The 19,519-nt window shown below is 36.4% G+C and overlaps 1 protein-coding gene across 1 annotated transcript in view; it reads right to left on the bottom strand.

The window, feature by feature from the left end:
* Positions 1-316: 316 nt before the first annotated feature.
* eepd1 (endonuclease/exonuclease/phosphatase family domain containing 1) overlaps positions 317-19,519 on the bottom strand; it is a 40,795-nt gene continuing 21,592 nt past the window's right edge. Inside the window, exons 2-7 of the mRNA XM_065293438.1 lie at positions 15,365-15,416; positions 4,949-5,059; positions 2,182-2,316; positions 1,715-1,853; positions 1,159-1,353; positions 317-795 (exon numbers count right to left, since the gene is read on the bottom strand). Of these exons, the coding sequence (XP_065149510.1) occupies positions 599-795; positions 1,159-1,353; positions 1,715-1,853; positions 2,182-2,316; positions 4,949-5,059; positions 15,365-15,416 (829 nt within the window). The 3' untranslated portion in view covers positions 317-598. The remainder of the gene's footprint in view (positions 796-1,158; positions 1,354-1,714; positions 1,854-2,181; positions 2,317-4,948; positions 5,060-15,364; positions 15,417-19,519) is intronic.

The raw sequence follows: 19,519 nt of genomic DNA, 5'->3' as shown, positions 1-19,519 counted from the left end.
TGATCTTGAAGGATGCTATGACCAATGCTAATGAATTCGCTACACAGTAGTTCACTATAGTAGAGGAAATATTGTGGTGAAATACTGCAGCCATTGTATTAAAGGGGAAGTGTTCAGTTTGCGCAACTTCTTATTTCTTAAACAAGTTGTAAACAAACTGGCCAAACGCTAGACAAATCTCACACTAAAAAGTGATCAAACTACATGTAGATCTAATGATTGAATTGTATTTTATTTTTATAAAGCTTTATGCAATAATCTTAAAAAAATAACATGAAGTGCACATTTATAAGACCATGTCTGATAGGACACAAACTCAGGTTTTAAATATTGATTTATTGTATAGACTTATAAAGTTTTGGCACACATAATTTGTCTCTTTATCATCATCTTTAATAAATCTTTGTTTAAACATCTCTCTCTATATATCGCTCCACATTAAAATCTGTTTTGCTGCTGAAGAATCTACTGTACATGGACAAAACGGAAAATAATTATAGTCATTATTTCTCTTCATCTTCTGTATATTCAGTCAGTCATCGTCTTTCTCCACCTGTCATTCATTCATTTATAGTCAAATAGTTTTTGATGTCAAAGGTCATCGCTCATTTTTGTTCATAGTGTCTCCTCTCTCCACCACTGTCACGCCGTTCCCATTGCACAGACGCTCCTTCTGGATTATATCTACGTAGAATTCAGCCACTATGGGACAATGCTCGGATGCCACACCACCCCATGACCAATTATCTGGAATCCAGGGATTAGTCAGCCCTTCCCGCACCACTGAGCAATGACCTGAAGGAGGCAGCACAACACACAAAAAATTATGCTTTTATGATGCTTACATTACAACTCTGCTTAGATTGTAATTTGGTTTAATGTCTAATCTTATTTAAAAAAAAATTTATATCAAACAATAAATGGATCTTGTAGTACAACCACAGACCCACTCTTGCTTTAGAAGAGATCCTGTCTGTGAAACATAAACATAAAATCATCCTACATAATAAAAAATATTGCATAACATTGATATCTTTAATATTGAATGAGTAAGTTCATGTCAAAGATTCAAATCAATGAGTGAAATCTTATAGACAGGGTCACATATACAGTAACCTAAACCTTTGAGCAACTATTTAAAAAGTTATGCAAACCCACCGGTGTAGATCTTTTTGAGGGAGCGGCTGGTCCAGATGTTGTCCAAGCAGCGGGAACCTTGCGGTGTTCGAGTGCTGATGTTTGTAAAGACAGATGCCGGGAGGAGGGCGGTGAGTTTTTCTTTTCTCAAGCACTCCATCCCAGGACTGTCGGGAGCCGTGCCAAAGTGCCCGAGCACCAGCAACTCTCGTTCACCTAAATCAGCAGAAGCTTATCTCAATAAATGCATCTGCACATTCAAACACAATAACGTACAAACATATTTTTTTACCACTTACAGTAGCTTTATAAAATAGACAATTGAAGAAGACATGCTGCACTACATGAAGTGTTTTATGTTTGTGTGGGTATTTTTTAAACTCATTTATATCAAAACTTAAGCTGAACGAGCCCTGGACAATTTATGCCAAGAGTACACATGTGAAACATGTGACCATCCAGCACTTTTCTGTCTAATCACAAGCATCACGGTGCTTGCCGAGACTGGCACAGAGCAGATAAGGTGCTCTTCTGTAACCTGTGAGAGATAAGCAATAATACACAATGCGTCACATACCTTTGAGAGTTTCCTGGATACCAGAGTTTAGTTTGTGGGTCTTGAGGTCATCTGCGCAGTTGTTTTTCCCCTTCTGTTCCCCAGCCGATGATGTTGCAGTCAAGTGTACATTGACCAGCGTGAGCTCCGATGATCCAATCTGATAAAAAATAACATTTGGTGAGGTTCACGAGTCTTATTATTAATGTGCATTCAAGACACATTTTATCAGCAGGTGTGTTTTCCCTGAGGATCAGACCCCGGTTTCTGTTACATAATTGGGTGAGGACTCGATTTATGATTGTTTATGTGTAATCATCTACATAGCAAGAACATTGAGTTGATAGCATAAGATTTTCGGTATGATAAAACATTCTTGTTTTTTACTTTGTTGATGTAAGACAAGTCCCACATGATTAATTAATCTTTAAACGAGACAAATATACAGACATCAGCTTGTTATTTGTATTCCTGGTTCATATACTTACATAAAACCGGCCCAGGTATGGCTGTGGATCTGCCTGTTTTCCATTTCCATTAGTTGGAGAATTTTCCAAGACAGTGACATCCTTCATTTGAATGCCAGAGGAGCAGTCCCATAAGAAACCCGAGTACTCTGCACCCTGAAAGAATTATAATCCACCAAATAACACATTTAGAAAGATGTCAAACAGAAAGATCACAAAAAGTACTACAAACATATGTGCCCATATGTGACCCTGGGTTATCCGTTTTATGAGATTTATATATCACAGCTGAATAAAAAAAGCATTCCATTGGTGTATGGTTTGAAAGGATAGGGCAACATTTGGCAGAGATACAACTATTCGAAAATTTGAAATCTGAGGGTGCAAAAAAATCGCCTTTCAAGTCCTATGAAGTCACAAATAGCTTATGATAAACACATTTTTGATATACAGTGGTGTTAAAAAAGCAGTGTACTAATAAAAGTGAATAAAGTGCAAAAATGTTATACATAGAGTTTATTTCCTCATTTCAAACGTATTGAAAGCATTACACATTCAATTCCAAATCAAAGCATTAAAAAAATGTACAAGTCTGTTCCCTTCTTTTAAAGGGAAGCTATGAAAATGAATATTAAGCTGTTAAAAAATAGCAGTGTCAACATTTTCCCTTTAGAAACTTAAGAAATGTCTTAAAGGAATAGTCCATTTTCTTAAAAGAAAAATCCAGATAATTTACTCACCACCATGTCATCCAAAATGTTGATGTCTTTCTTTGTTTAGTTGAGAAGAAATTATGTTTTTTGAGGAGAACATTGCAGGATTTTTCTCATTTTAATGGACTTTAATAGAGCCCAACATTTAATACTTTACTCAACACTTAACAGTTTTTTTCAACCGAGTTTCAAAGGACTATAAATGATCCCAAACGAGGCATAAGGGTCTTATCTAGCAAAACGATTGTCATTTTTGACAATAAAAATAACAAATATACACTTTTAAAGCACAACTTCTCGTTTAGATTTTATCTAGAGTTAGAGATTTTATCTCTCATCAGGCCACAAAATGTTACGCCGTTTTTCTTTGGGCCAGTTGATGTGTTGATGTCGTTCTGCACATGCCTTTTTTCAACAATGGTTAGGTTAGCTTAAATCAGATGTCTTCTGACTGTCACAGTACTTACAGATCAGCTTTGATCTTCCTAAAGGTGATGAAAGGCTGAATCTTTGCCATCATGACTATTCTTTAATCTGTATTAACCGTAGCTGCTTGTTTTTGTTGGCATTTTAAAGCATTTGAGATGATTTTAGCTGAGCTTTCCCCTCTCAAATCAACTTTTTAATCAAATTGTGTTGTTCCTCCGAGCAATGTTTGGAACAGCCCATTTTACTTAGAAATTCAGGGGCAGATATATTTTATAACAATTAATAAAGGACAAAAAGGAGCAGTTTTTTTCACGAAATTAACTCATTTTCTTATTAAACTTCTGCTGTTATTTTAATCACACCACTTTCAATGAATGAGTCTATAACCCAGAAGAAGGATGTCATTACCAATAGCTCAATAGTTTTTCTATTAAACTACTTTCCAATGCAGAAATGTTACTGCTGCTAACAACAGTGGTTTATCAGGTAAATGTTGGACTGCTATGTTTTGAACACCACTGTATCTACAGTATTTACATACCTTAATAAAACATGATCTTTCCATAATATCATAATGATTTGTGGCATAAAAAAATGATAATTTTGACCATTATATACCCATGCTTTTTTGGCTATTTCTACAAATATACTCGTGCTACTTAAAGGAATAGTTCACCCAAAAATGAAAATTCTGTCATCATTTACTCACCCTCATGTTGTTATAAACCTGTATACATTTCTTTGTTCTGATGAACACAAAGGAAGATATTTTGAGAAATGTTTGTAATGAAACTGCTTGGATCCCATTCACTTTTCTTTTTTATGGAAGTGAATGGGGTCCACAAACGGTTTGGTTACAAACACTCCTCAAAATATCTTACTTTGTGTTCATCAGAACAAAGACATTTATGCGGGTTTGTAATAACATGAGAGCCAGAATTTTCATTTTTGGGTGAACTATCTCTTTAAGACTGGTTTTGTGCTCCTGGGTCACATACTGTATGATTTAAATGTAGCCCATTCACTATACTGCATATATTGTGAAGAAATACACAATAACCTTGTGCAAAACAACAGGTTAAAAATTTAGCAATTGATCTTCCCTTTCGGTCGCCGATATTTATTTATAGACTGATTTTTCATCAATCATGGTTTTAAAAGAAGTGTTGGCCTGCTATCTTTGAAACACTGCTACTAACACCTTTTATAACAGAGTACAGTATATGTTTTTATCAGGGCCTTGCTGCACAACCAGACACTAGTCAATATTTGCAGAGATAGAGGATGAATTATGAATAGTTCATGAGTGCAATGTGTGTTTAGTTAAATGCCACTGATGGGTAAATGTGTGTCAGGTTAGTTTTACACTGATGCCCCATTTATAAGCACAAAGACCAGAAAGACCAGAGGGAAAAGTCTGAACACAAGTATCAAAAGTACCTACTTTTTTAAATGTAAGCTAAATGTGGTACAGCATGTACAATTTATGGTACTACGCGTCAGATATAACCGAATTTGACCTTTGTAAGGTTTGTACTACAAAAACAGAGCATCATAAGATGTGTCCTGTGACTTTGCTAGGCAATCAGATATTTAATAGACAATTAAACAGGTAAAAAAAATCCCATAAAGAAATAAAAACTTACATTATTGCACTGTCCAGTAGGTTTGTCTGAAACAGCAGATTTCCACAGACCTCTGGCGTTCTTCCACTTGCGAACACTTGAGAGAGTTGGCTGATTCAACTCTGCACAAAACTGACAAACAGACAGAAAAAATACAGATGATCAGCTGGGAAAATCCATTACATTTCCAGATAACTGGATTTTTGCTTGCTGTGGCAAAAATAGTTCAATAAAAAAATTGCAGTTCAAAGTATTGCTTCAAAGGAGTTGCAAAAAATGGATGAGAAATATTTTTCCTAATTGTAAATATTTATTATATATCTTTTTGATATTATTTGTAGTTCCAATGAGAATTTTGTATGCACAAAAACTGAGACATTTCGGTTTAGATCGTTAAACATATATATTTTTTAGTTGTTCATAAATTAATAATACTCAATATTATTAATAGCTACATTTTAAATCATGATGTTAAATCAAAATAGTATAACTGAGTAGTATTTATTGTATAGTGTCCATTATACCCAATATTTTTTATTTGCAAATTGCAGTTTATCTTTTTGAATGGGTTACTATAAAAAAATTAATTGAGTAAGTCTAACTCAATTTTTATTTGTTAAATTTAATTAATGATATTGCACAATTTTATTGAGTAGATAAAGGCATATTATTTCTGATTTCTTTCTGAACTGTTTGCATTCACTTTAAGACATTACTGACTGTTTTTATAAGACTTATGGCCAACACTGTGATATTTCGAGATCATTTTGTGTGTGTGTGTGTGTGTGTGTGTGTGTGTGTGTGTGTGTGTGTGTGTGTGTGTCACGTCAAGCTGTTGTTGCGTGCTTTTTGAAACACTATGTGTGTGCTTCTGAGTGTGTGTCCATTTGATTATGTGTGTGTGTCTGTGCTCACAAAAACAATTTAGCATCTTGCGCTCAAATCACTTGATTTACATTTGTTAACATTTGGAAAAATTAGAAACACATGCAAATGATAAACTTCTATATAAATAGTTATTTATTTCTGAATGATGCGTGATTTCTGCTTTCCCACAAAAAGATTTTTTGTCTCTCTGGCCAAGCCGTCAATCTGAGTGGGCCAGTGTCACCCGGCCTGGCCCTAGCCTCGCCACTGGGTAAAACAATATAAATAATTTAATGATAAAGTGCCTCCTATAGCCACATTCATATTGTTATTGCACTATTTTAAATGCATTTTTAATAGTATAGTTGTGTCTTTACTACTGTAAGTATTAATGTTTTAATGCCTGATATCACAAAATACAAATTTCTAGAAAGAAGTATATTATAAACACCCATGAACTCAGACTTAATCTGGCCAGCATGTACAGCATGAATTTAGCAGATGTGTTTTTCCAAAGTGCATTCAATTACACATTTATTTATCTGTACCTCATGTGTGTTTCCTGGGAATCAAACCCATGACCATTGCATTGCTTATGCAATTGGTAGAGCACTGCAATTTCTTTATCCATGTAGCATCTTTCTGATGCTGGATGCTGTACTACAAAATTCCCTTTGACTTAATAATGCTACTCTACTTATATTTATATTACATATTTATGCATTTGGCAGACGCTTTTATCCAAAGCGACTTGCAGTGCATTACAACGTATAACATTTTTATTAATACTTGATAAGTCAAACTCAATATCGGCTACACAACCTGGCTCTATTCTACACAGGACGCCGAGTGTGCTTACAGGAGTTGGGTAATCTGATAACCACATCTGACATTCCCATTACCTCAAACCCTCCAGTTATGATCTATATTTAACCCACAGTGACAGAGGAGAGCTTCCTGCAGGAGGACCAAAAGTCACGACTACACAGAGTTTAACAGTGCCAGAGATATCATCAGCTGATCTTTAAACAGCGCCTTAGGAATGTGGGCAGGTCTATGCTTCAGACCACCAAAAGAGATATTTGATGCAGAAACAAAACTAAATCTTAAAATATTATTATGCCAAATCTATATCTTCTCTTTCATCTTGTTTATTTATTTATTCATTATCAATTCCATTCCAGCATCTATAGCAATATTCATGTTTATCTATACACAGTTAGTCTAAACAAGTTAATATACAAGTTGGGAAATCTCTAATTCAGTTAACCTGTATGTCTTTGGACTTTGGGAGGAAACCGGAATACCCAGAGTAAACTCAAGCTGACACAGAATGTCCACCTGACCCAGCTGAGACTCAAACCCAGCTGGGGGGCCACGAAGGAATGCACCTTACACAAGGGGGGCCGCACGCTGAAAATGTTTGAGAACCACTGCTGTAGATACTTTGGTAGAGCATTGCATTAGGAGTGCAAAGGTCATGGCTTTGATCCCTACATACTTAAATCACATACAGTATTGAATGCACTGCACAGTAACTCACATCTACCAAATGCATTAATGTAAATGTAATAAAAAGCTTCCTCATGCATTTATTCACTAACCAGATCTGATAAATGTAACGACCATTTTTATCTGTACTGTACAACCCATTGCATAATAAAGCTCACAGCACCAAAATTCGCTGACTATGATTTTGTTGCATTAGGTAGCTTGGAGATAAAAGGGTCAGTGCTGGAAATTTGTGTGTCAGTCTGTTTAGGACATTGTGTACATGGCAATGATGGAAAGGCACTGAGTGTTTCCACAACGCAGGTAAGGTACGTTCTCACCATTAAATACAACTGATGACGTCAACGAGGGCTTTGGCATTGTACCTTTCTGAGAGAATCAGATGACAAACACAATTTAATTTAAAATAAGAGCTTAAGTGAGAAAGAAAGTGGATTTTTCACACACTTTCACGCACTAAACTTGACCTAATCCTGAATTTAAGAGATTTTCTCTTTTCCGATACCAACTGTAGTGAGCATTCTTGCAATCTACTACTTAGGCACATACCTACCATAATAGCATCGATTCTGTGCTATGCTAAGGTACGATTCACATTTTCCGCCTTTTGCACGAGCAAATACGTAATGTAGCCACGGGATACTCGACTACATGATTTAAATGTAGTATTAAACAGGAGCTCAATAATCGAATAAGTATTCAGCTTCAGCACAGACACATATTGGGTTGTGGCTAGAAGGGATAAAGCCAGAAGAGCACTGTTTTATCCTTATCTGACCCCAAACCTAACCCTAAACCCAAAATCTTGTGAAATTTCTGCGTTTGCTGTACCCTTTCTAGCCAAAACCCACATACTAGAACTCGTACGCCATCTCAGATTGTTTTACCTCCTCATAGTTTACTGCACTGCATTGTGGGATTGCCCTATCCCATAAAGCAGAGGTTCTCAAACTTTTGCGGCCAGGGACCCCTTACAGGGAAAACTAATTCCCAGGCAGCTTGTGTGTTTTTAAGAGGGTTGTTTTGTTCAAATTACATTTGGATTTATTAAACTTTTATAAATGACCTTAAAAGCTTTCATACAATTAGCAGTAGCAAGACAGACATGATTTTTGTATGGTCCCCATATGTAAAAACCCTTTTTTAATAATACAACACAATTATATAATTCATAACAAAATTATTTCATGGACCACCTGGCTAAGCATTATGGACCACCAGGGACCCCACATTAAGAACCACTCCCGTAAAGGATACAAGTAAGGCTGCGGCCAAAACATTTTCAAAGGCATCATAAATTTATTGCTTGAGCTTATGTAACAGCCTTCATGTTGTGAGCGAGTTTATTATGCCTTAAAGGTGCCGTAGAAAGTAAAATTGTATTTATCTAGCCATAGATGAATAATACGTGCTCTGTACATGGTAATGACATATCGGGAGCCTCAAACACGATTGTTTCCCCCTTCTTATGTAAACTGTGACGTTACAGTCATGATGTATGCCCCCAACAATTGCACATTAAAATTAATTAACATGTCGTTACAATGCTAAAAAGAAAGTTGTGATTGTTGAGTTAGCGCTATATGCTAGGTAATGCTATATGCTAACATTTAGGCTAGTTCTACTATTGACATTACAGTTACGTTTTGCGAGTAGTCCCCCAAACCTCGGTGGTGCTCCCGAGACAACTGCTACTAAGCACCGAGCCAACCAAAAAATAATCTAAAATAATAAACTACGTGCCCGAAAATACAAACTACAACTACCCGGGGAAAGTTTGTCTTAAACAAACCCCAAGCAATAACAACAAAACTTTTTATATTTCCCAAAACTCCGCGTCAGTAGCCTAATATACACGTGTACGAAATTCGCATTTACAAATAGGCAGACATGAAACCATTTTTTTCTCTAAATCCAATTATCTACCTTTCCATCCTCCTTCAAAACAAAAATGAAGCACTTACCAAACAGTCCGTATTAATCCAAATATATAAGCGGTTCGACGAGCCCCCCCACTTGTTACGCCCTCAATAGGGAGAAACAATGAAGAAAGAGGAAGCGAGAACGGCAGTTTTAAAATATATGTTTATTCTAAGGAATCATCACAAAGTTCACAGCAGCGGCGGATAACGTCTCGGTCCTGGCCAGAGATCGGTGTCAGCTCCTGGCATCACAAGTCAGGGTGTTTTTATAGACGGGCGCACCTGTAAACCGAATACACCCGATTACTCCCCACAGTACTGCAGCGCACCTGTAGAGGGAGCATAACACACGGCACAAGAGGACACACGGAGAGGTGGCCGTAACAAGGTCCATACTGAAAAAACTAAAACTTACTATTCAGAAACGTCCAATAACAATCTCCAAACAAATGATTCCTCAAATTATGTATCTTCATCTGATAATTTCTCTTTACACCATAGACTCTGAAAAAATATGAACGTAGTGTCGGTGACGTCATCCATTGGTTTGTGAAGATCATTTTTGAAGCTTAAAGTAGGCGTTGCCTGTCATCGCCATCTTGGCCGCGCATCACCGCAAATCACTCGCGGAAAACCGAAAATGGGTAAAGAGGCGGGACATGGGTGAAGCTGAGGTGAAACCGCGCCCGCCTAGCGCAAGTCTAGTGACAGCAGTGGCTGTTCAACCGTCACTCAAGCGGCCACACCCTTAATTATGCAGAAGTTTAAGGCTTAATATAATTTAAACGGATGAGTTACAAAAAAATTCACCCCCCTCACGGTTGTCACTAAGGGCAAAATTAGCTATATAGACCAAAAACACTTTTTGTACCAGGCTGTAAACATATTATTTTCTGCTGTAAAGTTGGGCATTCTTAACATGGTGGTCTATGGGAATTGACTCCCTTTTGGCCAGCCTCTAGTGGCCAGTCGATGAATTTCAGTTTGAGTCACTTCCGTATTGGCTTCATTAGAGAGATCAGAAGGTTGCCCCTCGGTTTACACACAGAAAGAGCTACTGAAGGAGCTGCGCTCTGAAACAGCCAATCAGAGCAGAGCTCAACATTATTATTCATGACCCTTCCAAATAAGGTAATAATAGACCATTTTATTCTAAAGGCAAATCCTAGGGTTGTAAAAACAGTTTCTGGATAATTTTTGCACTTAACAAATGAACAAATTATTTCAACGCATTCTTTGGCACCTTTAAAAGTCTCTGTAGGTTTGAAAGCGTTAAAGTGTTGCTGGAAGGAGCAGTGAAGGTGGCACGTAGATCCTTTGCGAGTGATTCAGCATAAAGGTACTGATAATAAAACTGGACAATTACATAACTAAAGTCTAAATATTTGTGCATTACTCAGACAGTCGGTTGGTTTGCCAGAAAAGTGTGTTTATGGAAACTTTGTTCATGCCTGTTAGTCATTTCTTCCTCACACCACCAACAACCAGGCCGGAAACAAGGATCAATATTCTACCAAATCCCATAAACCTACTTTCAAGGAAGTGTTTACTGTAGAAATTTGTATTTTATGCTTACTGTTTGAATACTGAAAAGTTCCCACTCACAACACACACACAACATTTTTAGCATTTTTAGTTGCTCACCAAACAGAAATGTGGCTAACTCCAACACACAGATCGCTTCACCTGGTGAATGATGGTCAGTGTGGGTTTGCACAAGAGCATGTGATGCAACATTGTGGTCAAACCGAAAAAAAAAGAGAAAGAGGCTGAAACGTGTGGAGAGAGAGAGCGATAGAAAGCAAATCATGCTGTCTGAACATATGCCAATGTCTCAGAGTGTCCGTTTTGCCAGCTAGTAAACTCAACAATGACGCACAGCACATCTGCGGTCTGGGGGAAGTTGAAATAGTCACGAGAAGTTTTGTGGAAATGTTCATTATAGCAAAGCGATGGTTCAACCACAAACTCTAGACTCCATAGCAACCAAAACACAAACTAGAAACAAAACAGCCCAAAAAAACCGAAAGCTCAAATGTGTTGCTTCACTGAGGTCGCAAGACATCAATGCACATCAAAAACTAATGCTTGTGTACAGTGTTATGTCAAAGATTATAGGGGTCCCACAGCTACACTTTAACAGTTAACTTAACTCAAACCATTTAAGTAAACCGGTTGCATTAGACCATTTAAGTTTTAAAACACATACATTTAAGTACTGTGAACTTGAGTCATGTGCAATTATGTATATATTAAGTAGTGTGAACTGAAATATAAGTGCATTACTGCATATGACTCAACTTGTTTAAGTTCACAGTACTCAAATGTATGTGTTTTAAAACTAATGAACCGGTTTACTTAAATGATTTGAGTTGAGTTAACTTTTAGGTTTTACAGTGTATCACATTTGTTAAACCATTTCATAAGGTCTTCAATAATTTTAACCTTAGTAAAGATTTAAAAATAGACTTGGCTTGTCTTAAAGCATGTTAAAAATACAACATGGACATATAAACAACAATAAAGACCACAGTGGGACTTAAAAAAATGCGGTTGGAATTAAAGAATGATCGTCCTGAACCATCTAAACGGACAGATTGTATCAGAGTCCAGAGAGACTTTGGGAAAACCAGAGTCACGCTGTTTCATTCTGGGCCAAAATTCAGAGAAGCTTGACTTTTCCATCTCTGTTTATCTAGTCAGCACTTGTGAAAGCTTTCTAGAGAAGAGAAGAACGATCCGACGGGTTCACTGCGGCAGAACGGACAGCAAGGGTGTTAAAATCAGTCATTTACGCCCCATGTGACTCTCAGTAATAGAGTCGAGGGGAAACGGTAATAAAGCAAAGTGAAGAAAAGAACAGGAGAGAAAAAGTAAGCAGTCATTTGGCAGATGCACATTGCTGCGCATTTGAATAAAGCTCTGTTCAATGTTGTTGTCTGTGGCCAACAGTCACTCGTATCATCACGAATCAGAAACTCTCGTTACAAATAATTCTGTTGCTTTAAATCTCCGTCATTCGCAGGCACAATTCCCCTGGTCCTCAGGGGCCCAATGGTGATCGGGTTTATGGCTTACATGCTTAGGGGGACTAAACCAGAAACCTTCAGGTTACCAGCCCTGACCGTAAACATGTCTAAAAAAAGTTGTGTCCTTTTCTGCAGTGAGAGAGGGATAAACATAGATGTGAGGAAAAAAGGTGAAATATGGGACACGATTCCCCTGACAAACTTCTGCTCTGTTAACCTACTTTACCAGTCCCTTTACCGATACTATTCACAACACAGAGGAACACACTCACTATACATACACAGAAACAGAGCCAACATGACATAAAAATAGCGTCCCAAGAATAGCACAGATTCCCAGTTTGTCTGGGTTGGATCAGAAAACGAACGCTTTTCACACATAAAGTTGTTTTTGTACTGCACTGTACATTTTTAAACCCTGGGTTATAGTGATATTTCACCCAAAATTTTAATCCTGTCATTTCCTCACCCTCATGTTGTATGCTGCAAAAATGTACGCATTACTTAGCATTTTTGTATTAGCAAAGTGGTTTTAAAGATACAGTGTGTAGATTTTAGGAGAATATTTCGACAGAAATGCAATATAATATACATAACTATATTATCAGTGATTTAAAACGACCGTACAAAATGAACCGTTATGTTTTTTGATTACTTTAGAATGAACAGTTTTTTTCTGCATACATCGCGGGTCCCCTTACATGGAAGTCGCCATTTTGTGCCGCCATGATTTACAGCAGCCCTAGCATGTTTGTCGCTAGATTGTCACAGAGGATCATAGATATGTATCTAGATGTCTTATAGCGGAGTCTCTAACCTCATCACCGGCGGCCATCTTGTCTCAGTCAGCTTTAATGGTGCATGTACTTTTAAATAACCATAACTTGCTCAATTTTCTACAGATTTTCAAATGGTTTGGTTTCTTACAAATGTTATAAACATGGCTATAATTCTGGACATGTTTCATGAACATTATTCATAAGTATGCAGTGTCATAGGTACATCTCTGACGTTTATAACAAACCAAACCATTTGAAAAATTGAGCAAGTTATGGATATTTAAAAGTACATGCACCATTAAAACAATGTTACGAGTGAGCAAGCTGACTGAGACAAGATGGCCGCCAGGTGCGGACGTCCACCTCCATTGGCCAGCAGTGTGGGCCAACATCTAGCCTTTATTATACATATATATGCAGATGATGACATGTTTGTCCTGTGGTGGCTACCGTAGCTTTACTTTGTGTTTTCGAAAGGGCGGGGTACACTGTGGACAGAGTCGCTGCTTGCTATTCGCAACCTTACCACCAGATGCCTGAAATCTACACACTGAACCTTTAAGTCTTTTTTACTGAAATAAATGATTATATTTAAGAGGTCAAGGTTTAAAACAAGTAAAAATATATGCCAGTGGTGTAAGAAAAATAAACTTAAATTGAGTTTACTGAATTAAGTTGAAACAAGAATTAAGTTAATTTTTCCTAACCCCATTGGCAGATATTTTTACTTGTTTGAAGTATAAACCTACTGATTTTCATAATTTATTTTATTAAACAATCCCTAGGCCACTTTGCTTACACTGCAAAAAAATGACTTTCTTACTTAGTATTTTTGTCTTGTTTTCAGTAAAAAAATCTAAAAATTCTTAAATTAAGATGCTTTTTCTTGATGAGCAAAATGACCTAAGTAAATAAGTCTAGTTTTAAGACAAATAATATACAATTTAAGTGAAATTATCCTTAAAACAAGCAAAATTATCTGCCAATGGGGTGAGAAAAAAAATAGTGAAATAAGATTTCTTTTTTCGTAAACACTTAATTCAAGTAAAACTTTCTCACCCCATTGGCAGATATTTTTGCTTGTTTTAAGCACACATTCACTTAAATTGTATATTTTTTTGTCAAAAACTAGTATTATTTTCTTAGGTCATTTTGCTCATCTAGAAAATACATTTTGATTTAATTATTTTTAGATATTTCTACTGAAAACAAGACACAAATACTAAGTAAGAAAGTCATTTTTTTGCAGTGTACCAAGTAAGTAAATCTCAATTGAAATTTTTTTTAGATATTATTCTTAGACAAAAATACTAAAGACATTCATTTTTCAGAAACCTGTATACATTTCTTTGTTTTGCTGAACACACAGAGAGATATTTGTAATGAAGCAGGAACAAAAGCACCATTGATGTCCATATTAGGAAAAAATACTACTATTGAAGTCAATTGTGCTCAAAAGCGGTTTGGTTAAAAACATTGCTCAAAATATCTTCCTTTGTGTTCATCAAAACAAAGTTAATACAGGTTGGTAACAACATAAGAGTGAGTAAATTATGACAGAATGTTCATTTTTGGGTGACCTATCCCTTTAAATGTCCTTATTTGCAAGGTTTACAACAATACAGTTATGACAGATAAGGGTTGGGCGGTATATCAAGTTTTGTTAAAATATCTGTATTTTTTTCCCAGCGGGATGCAGCCGAGACGAGGCAATACCGTCTATATCTTTTTTTTTTACTGTTCCTGTGTTGTTGAGCAACTATACAATTACTGTAATCCTATAATTTTATATAATTTTTTTAAAGTGAATAAATTGTAATGAAAAGTAAATGACATTAAAATAGCTAAAGTAAATCGTAAGTGTAAGTGCATCTGTCAATTCATTGAATGTTCAAAATATTATGAATCTTTATTTAGAAAAAAATACACATTGGTTGGCCTATTCATGAGCATACATCAGCAATTACACATGTTTAGGGGAATATGGCATTATAAATATACCATGTAAGGTGGTATGTGCTAGAAATGGGTAAACCACTATCAATAAGTCTGTCCGTGTGTTGAGGGCACCGCTGTGCCAGGGAGTGTCCCACATTGTCCCTCAGAAACATACCCCTTGTCCCCCCCTTGGGCTTATTAGCAGGTGGTCACCCTACTGAGGACAGACATAAGCTTTACAACCAGTATATCCCAATTCATCCCAAAATTACAAAGATATAAATTTCAGTCAATATCGGTCAGCCAAATAACAGATAAAACACAAACTGAACAATTAAACCTGAATGTGACAAAATTAAATGTGTGTCATTTCAAAAATTTTAATGCTACCTTGTCTAGAGCGTCCCGGTCAGCCAAGTCTTGAATCGCTAGCAGCTTAATGCTGGGGAGAGAGAGAGAGAGAGAAAGAGAGAGATTTAATAACTCAGTTCCACACTAATTATAAACATTAAGGAAATAAAAGGTAGAAATTAAATGAGCACACTATACAAACAGATCAATAACACATTCACTCTCATCTTTAACTGCCCTCATCAAATGAGTCTGACTGCATTTCCACATCCTGTGCAGTGGATTAAAATAAAATCATATCGCTTGCAAACATTACATAAACCTCAAAGTGATGATGATAGTGTTGTTGACATAGAAAATAAAAATTGGACACCCATAACAACAATTGGACTGTTTGCTTTGGAAAGTTATATTTCAGGTTAGTGCTTATAATATAATATAATATAATAAACTGCAACCTGCATCAGTAAATGGCAGGGAACTGCATTGCACGCTGCATTAAACATTACATCACCTTCAGCCTAAGATGATGTAGTACACACATGGTTTTCAACAAGACATGATGAGATACGGTTCAGATCCCAAACAAAAATACTATGGCTGAAGCAAAACAAAGCTCATGGGTTCAATCCCCAGGGAAGACAAATATTAAGCCGCTTTGGATAAGCTTCAGGCAAATACATAAATGTAAATACAGTAGCCTGGAGAAAAACATTTGAGACATTTTGGGACCTGTCTAGATGATCAAAAAAAATCTCTCATGTAATTTCAACTTTATTCATCTGTTAAAAAAAGATAAACTGGTACAGTATCATTTACATGGTTTGAACGTTTTCAGGGCTCTATCATACACCCTGCGCAATGATCATTTTCACGTTTAGCGCCACGTTGTTTAAATAGCAAATGCATTTGCACCCCCTTTTGCGCCCATGGGCATTCTGGTCTGAAAACGAGGTGTGTTCAGCTGCATTGTTGGCGCGTTGCTATTTTGTGGCAACTAAAATAGACTACGCAATTGACCAACAAAAACCAGGTCTAAAGTCTAAAGTCAATGGCGCAATATGTTTTTGTTATTTAAAGGGGACAGAGAATGAAAAACCATTTTTACATTGTCTTTGTTGAATAATGATAGTCTACCCGCATTCACAAACATACAAAAAGTGCTAGACATGCTAAACATCTCAGTCTCATAGAAATTCCTCTTTTAGAAATGTCACTGCCCCTCCACTTTAAAATAATTGGCTACATTTTTTGAGTGGCAGCAAAGTCAGCCAATAAGTAATGAGATTGCAAGTTAAGCAAGTAGGGGGAGCCAAATAGGTGCAAAACCACTTGTTTAAAATCCCCCACCCTAATAGAGCTATCTGAGAGAGGTTTTTAGGAAGCTTCTAAGGCATTAGACACCCAAACAAAAAAAATTGTCTACAGGTCACATCACAGAACAAGGATAAATACCCCGTTCAATCATTCTATGTCACCTTTAAAGAGCGCATTTGTAATATGCGCCTATAAACGGGACGACAACGCGGGTTTGCTTATCACATGAATAAATTACAAAGTTCGTCATCTAAAAAGGGATTATGCACAGCGCAAGCGCAACTTGCTTTTATATCTCATAAGACTCTCACTGGTTTATTGCACGTTACGCCCAAAACACACCCATTACTCATTAGGAAAATATGTACAACCCTTTTCGGCCGTGCGCTCGACGCACAAACCATTTTTCCCATCGTTAAATTAGCAAAAGTTGTTTAAATAGCAAATTTAGACAATGCGCTTAGATAGTTAAAATAGGGCCCTCAAAGTAAAAAAAAACAAATTTCTTTTAATTGCCATATAAAAAGTTAATAAACAATTTTATAAAAAAGTATGGTATACTGAAGAAAGAATGTCACATACATTTGGGATGACGTGATTAAGTAAATTATGAATTTTAAACTACTGCTTTAAAACTAAGGCTCTGAGAAGTAATTAAATGCTATAAAGCAGTGGTCACCAACCATGTTCCAGGAGATTCACCTCCAACCCTAAATCAAACACACCTGAACCTGCTAATCAAGCTTTTCACAGCTACCCAAAAATTAGAGGTAGGTGTTGGATCTAAAGTAGACAGGAGGGTAGATCTCCAGGAACAGAGTTATAAAGTAATAGGCTGCAGTGCGATACTATAAAATATCTGTGTAATAGTATGAGCACCATCTCCAACTAGAGAAACCGGTACAACATTAAAATAAATGAAAGGAATGTGTTCTTCTACATGCATGTATGCACATTATTCAGCATTGACCCATCAGAGGACTGCCGTGTCTCTCACAGGCAAGTCTCCACAAGTTCAAAGAATTTGTCTTTCTCTAAAAAAAATTAGCCAGTCAGCTTGACTTTTCCCCTCATTCCCTGAACCCGATGACTGTGCCTCAAATCTCACGTGCCAAAAATGAGGGTTTCAGCAATTTTAGGAAGAACAGAACAGGATTGGCTGGTTACACTTCCCTCCCATTTTAAACCTTTGATTGGCTATTACTGACATAGCTGGGACAATACTATTGCAGTATTAACAAAATGATCAAAAAGGTCAAAGGTGTGTGTCTGACAGGTTTTCTTGGTCTTATCTTTAGATTCAGTAGTTTTACTTTAGTGGCAATAAAAATGTAATTATGTAGCAATTAAAAAGCCATATTTTCCAAATTGTCTCCAATACTGAGAAACATTGCTTTACATTATAAACCTTGGGCTACATTTCCCTTCCTGTTTATATCAATACAAGTTTTTTGTCAGAAAGACCATGCACGTTATCAACCCTGTATGTTTCACTGTACTGTTTGACCCACTGCTCTTCAATATTCATGAGCAGATGTTGTGGATGATTGGTATTCTGATCATGACCTCTGGATATCAAAAATGGACTTGATCAGACGATACCTTTACATTAACACAATTCACCTGTGTGACACAATCGCTTGATTTCTTGTTGTACCTGTATGTGTTGGTGCATGTGACCCATATGTTCATGGACCTATGACGCAACAACAGCAGGAAAATAATTAATTTGGGTGTTGTTAAAAAAAGAACAAGCGTAATGTAATGTAACCAAGAGGAAAACATTATGATATCACTTACACAGCTTTTTGCATACTGACGTTTCGAACACACGTATGCATACACATGCCTATTGTAATGCATGAAAGTACAGTAGTTGATACACTGCAAATTTTTGTCTTGTTTTCAGTAAAAATATCTAAAAAATAATCTTAAATATTATTATTATTATTATTATTATTAAATCAAGATGCATTTTCTTGATGAGCAAAATGACTTAAGAAAATAAGTCTAGTTTTTAGACAAAAAATATACAATTTAAGTGAATTTGTGCTTAAAACAGGCAAAAATAGTGTTTAAGGAAAAAGAAAACTTATTTCAAGATTTTTTTCTCACCCCATTGGCAGATATTTTTGCATGTTTTAAGCACAAATTCACTTAAATTGTATATTTTTTTTATCTTAAAACTAGAATTATTTTCTTATGTCATTTTGCTCATTAAGAAAAAGTATCTCAATTTAAGAATTTTTAGATTTTCCACTGAAAACAAGACAAAAATACTAAGAATGTCATTTTTTGCAGTGTACAGGGAATGTGAGTGACATGTCCCTTAAATTCATGTGACAGGAAACTGATGACAAAGACATTAACCACAGAGGTTTCCAACCAAGAAAATGAACAACATTCTTTATTAGAAATATATATTGTATGATGCATAATGTATTTTGCATGCATTAATTATTCGCAGAGTACAACTTCAGTAAAATAGATTTCCCTATGTCTCTTTATTCATCCACCCCAATGGCATGCTGATTATCACACAGTTCCTGTTTTGAGAACAAACAGACAGGCATGAGACTCCAGGACAACACCCCGTTCCCTCTAAGGTGAGCACACACTGTGTGCACGTTTCATATGAATGCATTTATAAAATGTGTGCAAGATAGACAGAAACTCTGATCTTTCAATGACAATCTGTGGATGCGAGCAATTGGAAGCAAAACAAAAAAGCCTCTACATTTGCTTGCCCATGCAGAGGTCAGCATAAAGCATTGTGGGGTATGCAGTTCTATGGTGACAGCAAGGTAGTTGCATCCCCAGTAACTCAAAGATCCTGCCAAGTTGCTTAATCCTCAGGCTTACTTTAAATCCCTCATC

This window comes from Paramisgurnus dabryanus, chromosome 19 (genome assembly GCF_030506205.2).
Source record: "Paramisgurnus dabryanus chromosome 19, PD_genome_1.1, whole genome shotgun sequence".
Taxonomy (NCBI): domain Eukaryota; kingdom Metazoa; phylum Chordata; class Actinopteri; order Cypriniformes; family Cobitidae; genus Paramisgurnus; species Paramisgurnus dabryanus.
Note: the sequence above shows the minus strand (reverse complement) of the source record. Positions and strands in the feature narration are given on the sequence as shown.